General features: G+C 36.7%; 1 protein-coding gene across 1 annotated transcript in view; it reads left to right on the forward strand.

Annotated features, from left to right (window-relative positions):
- LOC115266332 (gamma-aminobutyric acid type B receptor subunit 1) overlaps window positions 1-13664 on the forward strand; it is a 458609-nt gene that overhangs the window by 91369 nt on the left and 353576 nt on the right. The window contains exon 3 of the mRNA XM_062851638.1: window positions 7857-8093. Within this exon, the coding sequence (XP_062707622.1) occupies window positions 7857-8093 (237 nt within the window). The remainder of the gene's footprint in view (window positions 1-7856; window positions 8094-13664) is intronic.

Below are 13664 nucleotides of genomic sequence, written 5' to 3' on the forward strand. Positions count from 1 at the left end.
AAAGTAGTATTTTAGTGGCTATTGTGCTGGTAGGCTTATGCACATTGGAATTTACCGTGAATATTGGGATTGCAGAATCATAAAATTAATACGCTTCGAAAATAGTGAACATTATCATCTTGGAATGAAATAAATCAATTTGTGAATTTAGTAAAACTATCCCGAATCACAAAAAAACTCAGCAGAGAGAGTTTACTTATGTGAGCATGTTATGAAAACGGTTGCAAACTACCAATTCATTGCTAATTTAAGCAATATTAACTATTTTTCATTCACGTAAGCTAATTCTTCAATATGGCGACGACCATAACACAGCGCAACAAAAAATAACTTTTTGTCTGTCTCAAGAGCAAACTTATGTGTCTCCGAAGGATTTTGGGCCGCTGAATCCGAATCCGGGCTCAGATTTGCTCTAACATGTCACAATTTTGAGCTATACCTCAATTTATAGGGCAAAATATGCGATTTTGGGCTTTTTTGACTGCAAGCCATTAAGCAAGGACATATTTTTTTTAAACAATCAAAAGGTTAATTGGCCAATTAACATCTAAATTAACGACTCATGCAAAATATTTCGTTCTACCAAATCGAATTTGATAGTTTTAAGCGATTTATGTTAGGTACGATATTTCCCATACAAGTCATCCTCCAAAAGTTGCATGCAAGTTTTCATACTAATATAAAATGCTTAAATCTATAAAATTAGATTAGGTAAAATGAAATATTTTGCATGAGTCGTTAATTTAGATGTTAATTGACCAATTAACCTTTTGATTGCTTAAAAAAAATATTTCCAAGCTTAATGGCTTGCAGTCAAAAAAGCCCAAAATCGCATATTTTGCCCTATAAATTGAGGTATAGCTCAAAATTGTGACGTGTTGGAGCAAATCTGAGCCCGGATTCGGATTCAGCTGCCCAAAAACCTTCGGAGACACATAAGTTTGTTCTTGAGACAAAAAAATGTTGCGCTGTGTAATCAGCGAAATTAAAACGAAAGCAAGTTTACTTTTATGATGACCGCAATAAACCTAGCAGTGTCGTAGTTTCTGCTTTTCCACCAACAGATGTCGCTACTAATCGAACGGATCGCCATCTGTTGAGAGTTTTAATAGTTTTATTACGGTAATAATGATTGCCAGAAGGTTTACATATCGGAAAGTTTTGTTTACTCTTAAAATCTGTCTTTAACGATATCTTCAAGTATACTATAAAACATTTTTTTAATGGTTTTCGTAAAAGCAGTCATAAAACTGTGAGTTTTAATTATTGCTGTAATAAAACATTAAGAAAAATCAAACAAAACCAATCAGCGATGGAATTGTTACTAGGGATACTCATCCATAGACATCTATGAACTAGATGAGGTCAGAAGTTGAAGGTCATTACGACGATTAAAAGTTCCTAGCATTGAATTACAATGTAGTATCCGAATTATCAATTTTATCCCGCTGTTCAATTTGATCCCGTACGGTATTGGGTTTTTCATTAATGTTTCGACGTTATTATTTGAAAACTAGTAGTTTCGGCAAACGTCGTTCTGCCTGCCTACTCTGTTTTATGACATACGGTTCCATGAAGAAATGCCCCTCAAAATGGAATTTCAGATTTTCCTGTTTTTCTTGCCTTCCCACTTCCCAGTCACTTTTTCTAATTATTTTTACGTACGAACACGTCGGAGCCCTGGCGGAATGCAACAGTGAAAGAATCATGTCGATCTGTTGACCCGTTCCCGAGCCTATTCGTGACATACAAACACCATTCCATTTTTATTTATATATGTAGATTACTGAACTATCATTTCCCAACGACAGTTCAGACTTCAAACTTGTTGTGTTCAAATGTTGAGCATCCGACGACTTTGTCATAAACTCAAGCGAACTTGTGTACATTAGCCGCTGCGATGTTGCGAAGTCGTGTCCGAAATTCGACTGTGTTTTTTTTTAATGTAGGTGTTTCTTAATAATGTTTTGGAGTAAAAGATGCATTACAATTACAATAAAGAACGAACAAACTCGTCATCTTCAAGATTTCATCAATATGCGAGCATAGGATTATTAATGGCACTGTGACCCAACTTTCTAAACGCACTGGACAAAGAGCAGTGCTGAAGGAAGGATTGAGTTCGCGAGCCAGGAAAGTGCTAGGAAAACCCTTCGCTGAAATTGCTGTACTTTATCTACTCGGGCGTTAACGAATGGCAATAAATGTGAGCTGCTGCTTCTCGAGTGGATAAGCCTTATGTATTCATTTTCTAGGAGATCATAAATTATGTACAGTGACGAAGACAGATCTAGACCAAGGACAGTGATGACGTGGTTGTGAAGGAAAGGAGGGAACGGAGGAATCGTGTTTGTTACAGACTATGGTACTGTTAGTATCAAGAAGATGGTTCTCTCATAACCCATCCATCATTACGTCAATACGTGAGCAAGGCCTCATCAGGGAAACATAAATATGGCAAAAGACATCAGTGCTTCGGGGTAGGATGGAAAAGTTTCCAGGATACTGACATGGTTGGTTTGTCACCATGATGCTACTACTACCTACATGCTCTGCCACAGGCTCACTGGTTGAAGACATCGTGTTGTGTAGGAATTTGTTGTTTGGATTTGAAGAAGGGATTAGATTGGATTCGATATACGACATTGTGGATGGATAGCCACGGCAATGACACAATCCCTTCGGTAGTAAGATAGCATTTTTTCCTCAATGGTGTTATAACATCTTGCTTCAAGCTCTTAAAGCGGCTTTTCCGCTGTCAATATTGAATAAAAGATTACTATGTGTTCCTGACGACCTTTGCTTGTCTGGCAATTGTATAAACAATTCTGTTTCATCAACGAACTCCATCTGATAAACTTCTGAACGAAACTTGTTTGGACACGAAAAATAGCGAAATTAATTGAGCAGAAATTTCTCCTCCCACTACGTAACTGTTAATTAATGTTTCGTTCGGGCAATTCAGAGCCAGATGACTAAAGGAGAGAAAGTAGGAGGAAACTTATTATCACTTCTTCGATTCAGTTCTTCTTGTTTTTCTGTGTATCCGGAAAGCTACCTACAATTTACATGGCTAAAGTTTGATTGCGAGAATGAGTTCGAGCGCAGATTTACGAAGTACCAGTAACAATACCTGCTCTACTATGTTCGGAGTGAAAATAATGCCCCTAAAATGGTCAGTATTTTAAGCCATTCTATTGTAGACATTACATGTTCCAGTTCGATAAGATGTCGACATTTTATTTTTTGGTACACCGATAGATTTGGATATTAACTGCACATTGGAAATATCTTGAAATTTTCTAGTTACAAATTAAATATCCGATGCACATGGCTGTTTTGAAATGATATTTTTATGCGTATATGTGTAATATTACTCAAATAAAAGGATGTTAAAAGGATCATCTGACGAATGTGAAAGTCATTAACCCATATCCGCCCAGCGTCCTATTTACGTATAGGACATTTATGTATAGGACAGATGCCCCGAACGCCCAGCGTCCTATAAATAGGACAGTCCGTCGGATGTGAATATCTCCAGAATTATGCAAAATTTTAGAATACTTTCTTTAGAGAATATGGTCTCCACACCCATACCTTGCTCATAGTGAACAATATAGTTTGTGACTGGTTCACTAGGTGGCGTAAACGATGCTGCAAAGAATGCATATTGTCACGATCTGTGAGCATAATTTCCAATGCGAAAAAAAAAGTTATTTCCCAGGAATCTTGACAATGGTTAATAATTTACAGTTCACTTCTTCGGCAGAGTTGTTAATCAATACATACAAAAGTCGATGTATGTATGATTGTATGTTTATATGCTTGTATGTTTATATGTTTGTATGTTTGTCTATTTGTATGTTTATATGTATGTATGTATATATGTATGCCGGAACATAGGCATAACTCTGAAATGCGTCAAGAAATTACAATCAAATTTGGTATACACATTCCTTAGAATGTGGAGGTTGTAGCAAGGATATTTAAATTCAAGATGGCGGCTTAGGTTCCACGATGGCGGTCAGAACTCCAGAATACATACTTTTTAACGGTAATGCTGCTTCGGATACTATGCAATATGGTGGGTATCTATCGATCGGGTTTCAGAAGTAGAACTCAAAAATGAATATCCTACGCCATTTTGAAATCAAAGATGGCGGACCATATCCAATATGGCGGCCATGAAATGGCAGTTTGATCTATAATACCATGCAATATGGGTATCTATCGATCGGGCTCAATGAGTAGAAGTCAAAAATCGATATATTACGCCATTTTGAAATCCAAGGTGGTGGACCATATCCAAGATGGCGGACCATATCCAAGATGGCGGCCACGAAATGGTAGTTTGAGCTATGATACCATGCAATATGGGTATCTATTGATCAGGCTTTATGAGTAGGAGTCAAATAACGATATTTGACTCTGTTTAGTAATCTAAGATGGCGGCCCATATCCAAGATGGCGGCCACAGAATGAGAGTTTGAGCTATGAAACCATGCAATATGGGTATCTATCGATCGGGCCTTATGAGTAGAACTCAAAAATGAATATCCGGTGCCATTTTGAAATCCAAGATGGTGGACCATACCCAAGTTAGTGGCAACGGAATGGCAGTTTGAACTATAATACCATGCAATATGCGTATATAAAGGTAGATGGTAGGGTACCGAGTAGGATAAAAGGTGGAGCAGACGGTCGGGTAGAGGGTTTGGGTGAATTATAGAGTAGAGGGAGTGGAGTAGAAGATTAGGGTGCAGGGTAGGGTAGACGGTAGGGAGAAGGGTAGAATAGAGAGTAGGTTTGAGGGTAGGAAAAATGTTAGGGTGGAGAGTAGGGTAGACGGTACGATTAAGCACAATATAGACTAGAGGGTACAGTAAAGGATAGGGCAGTGGTTATAGTAGAGGATAGTTTAGAGGGTAGGGCAGATGGTAGGGTTGAAGATTATGATAGAGCGTGGGATAGAGGGTTGGAATAGAGGACAAAGAAGACAGTAAGGGTGAGGAATTGAGATGAGATTAGATGAGCTGAGGTTCTGTTTTTGAGATACCTTCAGGAATTCTTTCCAGGATTTCTTCAGGCATTCCTTTCGATAATCTTCTCAGGTTCATTCCTTCAGATATTGCTTCCGAGTTTGCTCCGAAGCTCTCTTCAGGGATTTTTGCAGGCGTTGTTTTGGAAAATCCTGAAAGGATTCTGTTAGGTATTCTTTTCTGCATTCTTTCAGGGATTTTTGCTGGAATTTCTTCAAAGATTCCTTCCATGATTCCTGCTGTTATTCCTTAGGAGATCCCTTCCGAAAAAAAAAGAAAAAATATATGTTTCTTGCGAGATTGTTTTCAGGCAACCCTAGATCATAGAGACATCTTCTTTGTTTCTTGCAGGAATGCCTGCTCAGTTTCTGGCCGGCATTCCTGTCATGATCTCTCTAAGGAATACATCAGGTATTCTTTACGGGATTCCTACAGGGATAACTTCAGGGATTTCTGCCAGAATTGCTTTAGAAAATCCTGACAAAATGGAATTCTTTCTATGAGCCGAGATCCTCGCTCGGGATTTCTACTGTGATTATTTCAGGGATTCCTACCAAGCTTTCAGTTGAGATTCCCTCAGAACTCTACTAGATATGACTCTCAGAATTCCTTCTGTATATTCATTCGGGGATTTCACATTATCTTTTCGATGTAACTTTGATAGTGCCCAGAATAACACCATAAAATTCACATATTGTTCACGAATAAACAATCATGGAGTAATACAAACATAAGTGGAGAAGCCGTGTAGAGTATATCTAATTGGAATTTTATATCAAAATATGGAATGATGATGAACCTGGGCGTGTTAGTAGAATACCTGTAAATACGAGACACAGAAGACGATCATATAGTTGAGGTCGAAATACGTATCTGTCAAAGGAGACATATTAAATGGAACAGTACTTAACACGATTTTCTTTTTTGAATATAAAAAACTTTTGAAAAGTTTACGTTTGGTGAGTAAGTAAAGAAAATTTGTGGGATGCTGATGGAAAAACTCAACTATTTTATTAGAAATAATTATCTGTGTAAAACCTAACTTCTAAAGTATTTTAACGTTTGCTTATGCCACACATAGTGAGCTCTCTTTATTTGATTTGTTAAAAAAATGAGAAATGTTGAACACTGCAGTCGAAATTACATGAAATTACAAGAACCATGCATTGCATACTTTTAGGCGTTTATCGGGTTATATTTCTGCCCCAATTTATAAGTCCTTTTTCTATTCTTTTTGAGTGGTTATCATCTCTCTCACTTGTTTAGAGCTGCATTTTGTCTATACGGATCACGATAGCGTAGAAGTTGTGCTGAAGTAGAATTCGAGAAAATTATCAGATATTGAAGACCTACAATGAAGATTTTTTTTGGAACAACACCATAGACTTCCATTTTTTTCATCAAATCATGCTTATTTCATTGGAACTTGACATTTGATAACAAATTTATTTGAAGATTTGAATTGTGAGACACCTTGGGCGTTAACGGGTTAATTTTGCCATCGTTTAGAACAGGCTTAGAGAGCAAGTTCGTTGCGCCTTTTCTATCACAATTTAAACACGCAAATCGACTAAATTGTGATTTATGGACGGCGCTCTTTAAACATCAGGACGGAAAATGGTTTCTTCGGTAGCCACTAGGTGACGCCAGTTATAATTTTGCATTAGCTTGCAAGTAATTGTTATTTCTCAAAAAGTGTTCAACAAAAACAGTTGTGCAAATGGAATCTTTCACAAATAAAAAATAACATTCAAAATTCATGACACTATGTTTAAAAAACCAACCTATATTTGAAGCGTAGAAAGAGAAAACCCCTAAGTCGATCAAGCCTAATCGAACGAAATATGTTGCTGTCACTTGTGCAGAAGTGGCATCATGTATGTAACGTAAATATAATCGTGCCATAAAGTAGGGACATGACATTTTTCCATTACCGCACAATTTCGCCAACATGCAACACCTACGGACATCACGTGCATGGGTTGGTTCTCTGCTAAAACGTTGATGATTTTAACGTATATATCCAGTAGTGTAGGCCGATAGGAAGTAGTCACTAGAGGTAGTGTCGTCCATATTCGTAAGCCTCTAGCCATAAATGGTGCTTTTCCCATCATGACGAAGAGAAGGGAATATTCTGAGTGGATTGTTCATAGCGTGCCTGATGCTTTGGAACTGATATCGTGATGATGGGCTGTTGGTCAGGTGTGCTATCACGTGTCGAGGCAAGGGTTTATGCTTTCCTACTATATTAATAACACAGATGGGCACTCTAGCTCTCAGAATATGACCAAGGTTGTGGTTTGGGCTTTCCTGCTGTACGTTTTGGTTGCGTTGGTAAAATATGAATTGAAAACATCAGATGGTGCCATAGAGCATAATGAATTAAAATACGTGATCTCGTAAGGATGTGAATCGAATAATAATCAATTAGGGTACTCTCAGGGAAGGGCTTTTACTAGTATTGGGGGTTCAGTTGCTTCCTGCAGTATTGGGAGGAATCATCACAGCTGGTGCTGAGATGAAATACGTGTCGAGAGGACTGCTTGTGGCACTTTATCATCGTTTATAGTTGCATCCTGCCATTAGTACGGAGTGCGTTGCTGTGCGATGGTTTGTTCTACAACCGAGACAAAATACCATGTGTAATCATTGTTCCGAGAGCCACTGACGTGTTTATTGCTGGCAAGTGGACTGGGCAAAAAGAACATGGCAAAAGTGATGATAATTACATTTGTGGACATATTATCACTTCGCCATAATTGATTATTCCGCAAGCGCTTGACATGGCCTTTCTTCTTTTTCTCTCTTTTTTTGCAGGTTATGTTGTTTTATCCCCTGATAAATGTGTCCATTCTGGTGTTGGTGTTAAATATCAATGTTGTGAGTGGATATAATCAGTTACATATCGGTGGAATATTTCCCATCAACGGCAAAGGTGGCTGGCAAGGTGGTCAGGCGTGTATGCCAGCTGCTAAACTGGCTCTTCAGGATGTCAACGAGAAGGAGGATCTTTTACCGGGATTTAACCTGACACTTCATAGCAACGATAGCGAGGTAAGTTACAACAAGTTATTTTGACTTATTTTATATTCTTGGTTCAATGCTTAGGATATTTGTCCAGGATCAAAATATTGTCGCGCTTATCTTTTATTAGAGTCCTGCGGCGGTCGTACGCTCGCAAGGCCTACCGCCGCATGACAGTCGCAAGGCAAAACAAAAGAAAAAGTGTTCCCGCCAAAAACAAAAGCACGTGGGTTTCGCAAAGTGACAGATGTTTTTTAATGTATTTGTGACGAACGGCAAGAGTAGCTCAGTGGAATGAGTGTTCTTGCTGTCAAACCCCATATAGTGGAATTATATACTTTTAAATCTGGTGACGCTGTTGAGGAATTCCACGGAGTCATGTCAGTCGATCCTGAGCGACCATTTCAAAAATATCTGAAACTTTGCACAGTTTTTCAATTTCATCTAAATCGTCATTTTTCGATATCAAACCTTCATATTCACTCACGACTAACTTTTCAGAAAGGTGTATGCTAAAACAGCTCAAAAATATTCTAAAAGCTGTACAGCAAAAACGGATTTTTCGATTGTTATGAATTTTTCAGCAAAGTTAGATAACTAAATGATGATTCCTTAGAAAATATACACTGTAAAAAATTTATTTTTTTACTTAAAAAAAATATGATTTTTGTCACAAAAACTCAAATATCTCAAAACCCTATCTTTTTACCAACGTTAATTTTTTAGGGGAAATGGCCCTTTATATCAGCTATCTACCATAAAATTTTGGTGATGGTAAACTGATAAACAAAAAAGTTATGACATTTCAAACATTTCACAATTTTTACATTTAGTAACAAAAAAAATTTTTTTTCTGTGTAAATTATTTTGAGAATTATTTTTTGATGCTGATTTTATTGTAAAGGCTACCGCCTGAATTAAACAAGTTGTTTTCATGATACTTTTGTTTGATTATTCATAATTTCTATAGTATCTATTTGAAACTTAGACGCGATCCAGTGTTTTGATCAAAAATATTGAGAGTGTCATACTTTTTATTGTACGTGACTGGTGAAAAAATCCCTTGATAGTGTTGAAAAGCTGTTGATTATAAGAAAAATGGAATTAAACTTATTTTTAAGACAAAAGCTGTATAATAAAAGTTTTATATACGCGTATACGTCTAGTTTATCTTCAAAAAAATACCTCTTAGAGAACAGACTTTATGATCGGAAGAATGCGAGTAACTTCAACAACAACAAATGCATGAGAGTTACCTACCACGTGAAAATCCATCGCCCAGTTCATACTACCCCCACCTGGTGGAAATGTTTCACGAAATACTGCGATGTGCAATATCGTCATCAGAAGGCGCTAGTGTGAAACGTCAAACGCAAAGAAAAATGATGGGCACTCTTCTGGTTATGAAAGCCACAACCAAGATTCTAAATGATCGTTAAAGGCGTGGTCAATGAAAATTTCGTCAGTGTTACGTTTGTTTGTCTGTATACATACCATGACAATGCTCACGAAAAAGCAAAAAAAAAAAAAATACTACCGCTATGGATATTAAATAGTAAATTTTTTCTTCAGCCAAGCAAACAACACCAAACTAGTCAGTTAAAACTAATAAGTGATTTTGTTTATTATCATCTAACGAACAACATGAACAGTCGCTTTCTCAAAGGTCTTCAACTCAACTCTCTCTTGTAGACCGTTTGATGAAAAAAAAATGATCAAAGGAGTTACGAAATCTCACCGAAAGCACCATAGATAATCTGAAAGAGACTGGTTATGCCCAAATTGAATCCAAATTTACGCATTTGCACGTCCTGCCGTCTAGACTTTGACAAACGAGCCATCTGTATATCATCGGTAAAGCAGGGCGTAGGAAGTTCGAAAACGACAACAACTGAGAAATTGCCAGAAGTGCTAAGTGCAGAGAGTCATGTCACCGTACCATCAGCGACATCAGTTTAAACAATTAATCACGCCCCTTTTCAAAAATGCTTTGATATATACTTCAACATCTATACCCATTTCAATATTTTTAACGTTGCAAAACACGCTTTCAACATTCATTTTGAAGAAGAGGGAAAACACTTGTCCTCAAATGTAACAGCAAATAATGAATAAACGACTAATGCGCGGAGGGCGTGATAAAATCGGAACATTACTGTACATATAATATACATAATACATAATAAAAACAGCTTGTTTTACTCACGCAAGGCCATTAACAATAAAATCAGCATCAAGCTGCGATTTCCGGCCGAAATAAAGGCAGGAACAAATCTCATTTTCTTCTTTTGTCACAGCGCTCGTTGACTCGTTAAGGGGGAGGATGATAAATAATAAATGTATTCGATGGAAAAATATCCAAACAATTAGGCAACATAGATAAACTCATCGGATTTATTAAGAAAGTTTCTGTGGAACTCGAATTACACCTTAAATTTGTTGATTTTCTTGAACATTTTATTTGTGCCCCCCTCAAAATGTTGAATTCCGACCAAAATTTTCCGAGGGGGCGGTGACATAAGAGAAAATCGAAATTTGTATTAGCCTAATTTACACTAAAAAAAAATTATTACTAAATGTGAAAATTGTGAAATGTTTGAATTGTCATAACTTTTTTGTTTATTAGTTTATCATCACCAAATTTTTATGGTAGATTGCTAATACAATGGACCGTTTTCCCTAAAAAAATTGCGTTGGTAAAAAGATAGGGTTTTGAAATATTTGAGTTTTTGTGACAAAAATGATATTTTTTAATGTTAAAAAAGATTTTTTTTCACAGTGTATATTTTCTTAGGAATCACCATTTAGTTATCTAACTTTGCTGAACAATAAAATCAGCATCAAACTGCGATTTCTGACCGAAATAATTTACACAGAAAAAAATATTTACCAAATGTGAAAATTGTGAAATGTTTGAAATGTTATAACTTTTTTGTTTATTAGTTTACCATCACCAAATTTTTATGGTAGATTGCTAATACAATGGACCTCCTCCTCCTCTTCTTGCTGTAACGTCCTCACTGGGACAAAGCCTGCTTCTCAGCTTAGTGTTCTATGAGCACTTCCACAGTTTTTAACTGAGAGCTTCCTCTGCCAATGACCATTTTGCATTCGTATATCGTACGGCAGGCACGAAGATACTCTATGCCCAAGGAAGTCAAGGAAATTTCCTTTACGAAAAGATCCTGGACCGAGCGGGAATCGAACCCGTCACCCTCAGCATGGTCATGCTGAATACCCGTGCGTTTACCGCCTCGGCTATATGGGCCCTTAATACAATGGACCGTCTTCCCTAAAAAAATTGCGTTGGTAAAAAGATAGGGTTTTGAGATATTTGAGTTTTTGTGACAAAAATGATATTTTTAATGTTAAAAAAGATGTTTTTTTCACAATGTATATTTTCATAGGAATCACCATTTAGTCATCTAACTTTGCTGAAAAATTCATAGCAATCGAACGAACCATTTTGGCTGTACAGATTTTTGAATATTATTGAACCATTTTCACATACACCCTTTCGAAAAGTTAGTCGTGATTCAAAATAAAAATTTGATATCGAAAAATGGCGATTTAGATGGAACTGAAAAACTGTGCAAAGTTTGAGTTCAATAGAAAATCATGAATTAAAAAATTTCCTTAATTTTGATGCTGTTGCTTGGAATCGCTCTGTTATGATTAGTGACTGTCGCGCTAATATCAGAAGCCAGAGGCAGATAATCGCCATATTCTGATTTTTCTTGAGAGGCATAATAAATGAAAAAGGGTAAAATTCAAATACCTACAGGCCATATTAAAAGTGCTATTTATTTAGGTCCTTCTAGAACAGTAAAAAATCACGTAAGGAAGGCAAGTTTGAAAGCTGCAGATGTTACTACAAAGTACAAGCTTCCTTGCAAGTAAAAGTTCAAGCATGTCTTGTGATAATGTGCAATAAATTGCTATTCCTTACATGATTTTGTGGACCCTATTTAACAACAAACCATAAATGAGTTAAACTTTAATTACCCCATCCATATGACTAAGTAGTAAATTGCGGTTAGTGTTTATATTCTCCGAAAGATCAGCTCATTCTAGTGAAACGTAGCATACGACAAAACTTGCCATTTTCACTCCGGAAACTTTTGGGGCAAAACCGCATAAATTTGCAAGTTTAATTGCCGTTCGTAAAATTTCTACCCGATCAGACAAGTATTGAATAGATTCCCTAACGTAAAAAGGACATTCATTCCACCCGACGAAAGGTTAAAATTAAAGCCACCCAATTTGTGGGAGGGTTGCTGCCGTCCCCAAAAAGATCCTCGTCGTCAGCTTTACACATTTGAGAACGCCATGGCCCAGTAGAATCAGGACACATAATAAATATTTTATTTTCGGTAGCCAGTGCCACTCAGCTTCCGTTTTTCAGCCCTTTTAGTCGCTCGTAAGTGCGATTCCTGACCTTGCAAGGATGGATGCTGTGTTATTTGTTTGCTTAGTCCGTCCATTTTTATCCTCTCAAGTTTTGGGTGTGTGGCTATTTGCTAGATTCATACATTTTTAATTCTGTTAGTAAAACTTATCTTTGCCAAATCAGGTGAACACTAGTTTGGGGGAAAGGATGGCTGCAGGCGGAAATGTGTATCTGGACCTAATCTCTGTCGAAGCGATAATGTCACTTTTTGACAAAGTTTTGCTCTTGCATTGCTTTCAAAGCAAAGTTGGATATGTTTAGGAATTCTAAGCTTTCCTGTTTCTTCATCACTACAAATTGATTTGTTTGACGTGAATCAAATGATGGAAAATTTGCAACGAATTTATTTGAACTTCATAGTCTCAATCAACCGAAAATCTCAAAACTAAAATAGTTACAATAATAATTTGACCTTGAAATTAATAAAATAATAAATCATGCTGAAACTGAAACTGATTGGTAAATCTCGAAAATGTACATTTAGTACCTAATGGTTCAGGTTTCTTGGTTAGAGTGTCCAAGTAACAATTTCTATGCCTTCTTCTCTTAGACAATATTTATTAAGGTTTTGTCATGGATTTGGTAAGCCATTTTAGATTTAATGAAGCAGTTCATGTAGCTTTAACAACAAAAGCAACTTTAACCGTTATGTGTCCGACAAACTTTTTGCTTTTTTCTACACCGTGCTTTTTAAACGGGCGCTGGGTACCCGGGTACCCTGTCGGCCACATAAAGGTTAAAACAGTTTGTAGATATCTAGAAGTTCTAGGAATAAAACCCATTTGCTTGCTTTTTCGATAAGCAATAAAGTCTTTGTAAACGAACTGTTAAGTAAGTATTAAAACTTCATCTTAAAACTTCTTTCGAAGCTGCTTGCACGTCTCAAATTATCGGTCTTGAAACCTGATGAATCGCATAAAGTCACAATAAAGCAAGCTTAACCCTCTAATACCCAACCCCGCCTTTAGACGGGGTATCGTTTGAGAATTTTTGTATTTTTTCTTTCCCGGGCAATCAAAACTTTTATATTTTAAGCTGATATTTAGGACTGTTCTGTATATCTCACAATGGTTTTTGGTGTCTTTTAAAGCGTATTAACATTTTTTAAAAATCATTAAAAAATTGATGTTTTGGTCACCTTTTGAATGCCA

This window comes from Aedes albopictus, chromosome 2 (genome assembly GCF_035046485.1).
Source record: "Aedes albopictus strain Foshan chromosome 2, AalbF5, whole genome shotgun sequence".
In the NCBI taxonomy this organism is placed as follows: Eukaryota; Metazoa; Arthropoda; class Insecta; order Diptera; family Culicidae; genus Aedes; species Aedes albopictus.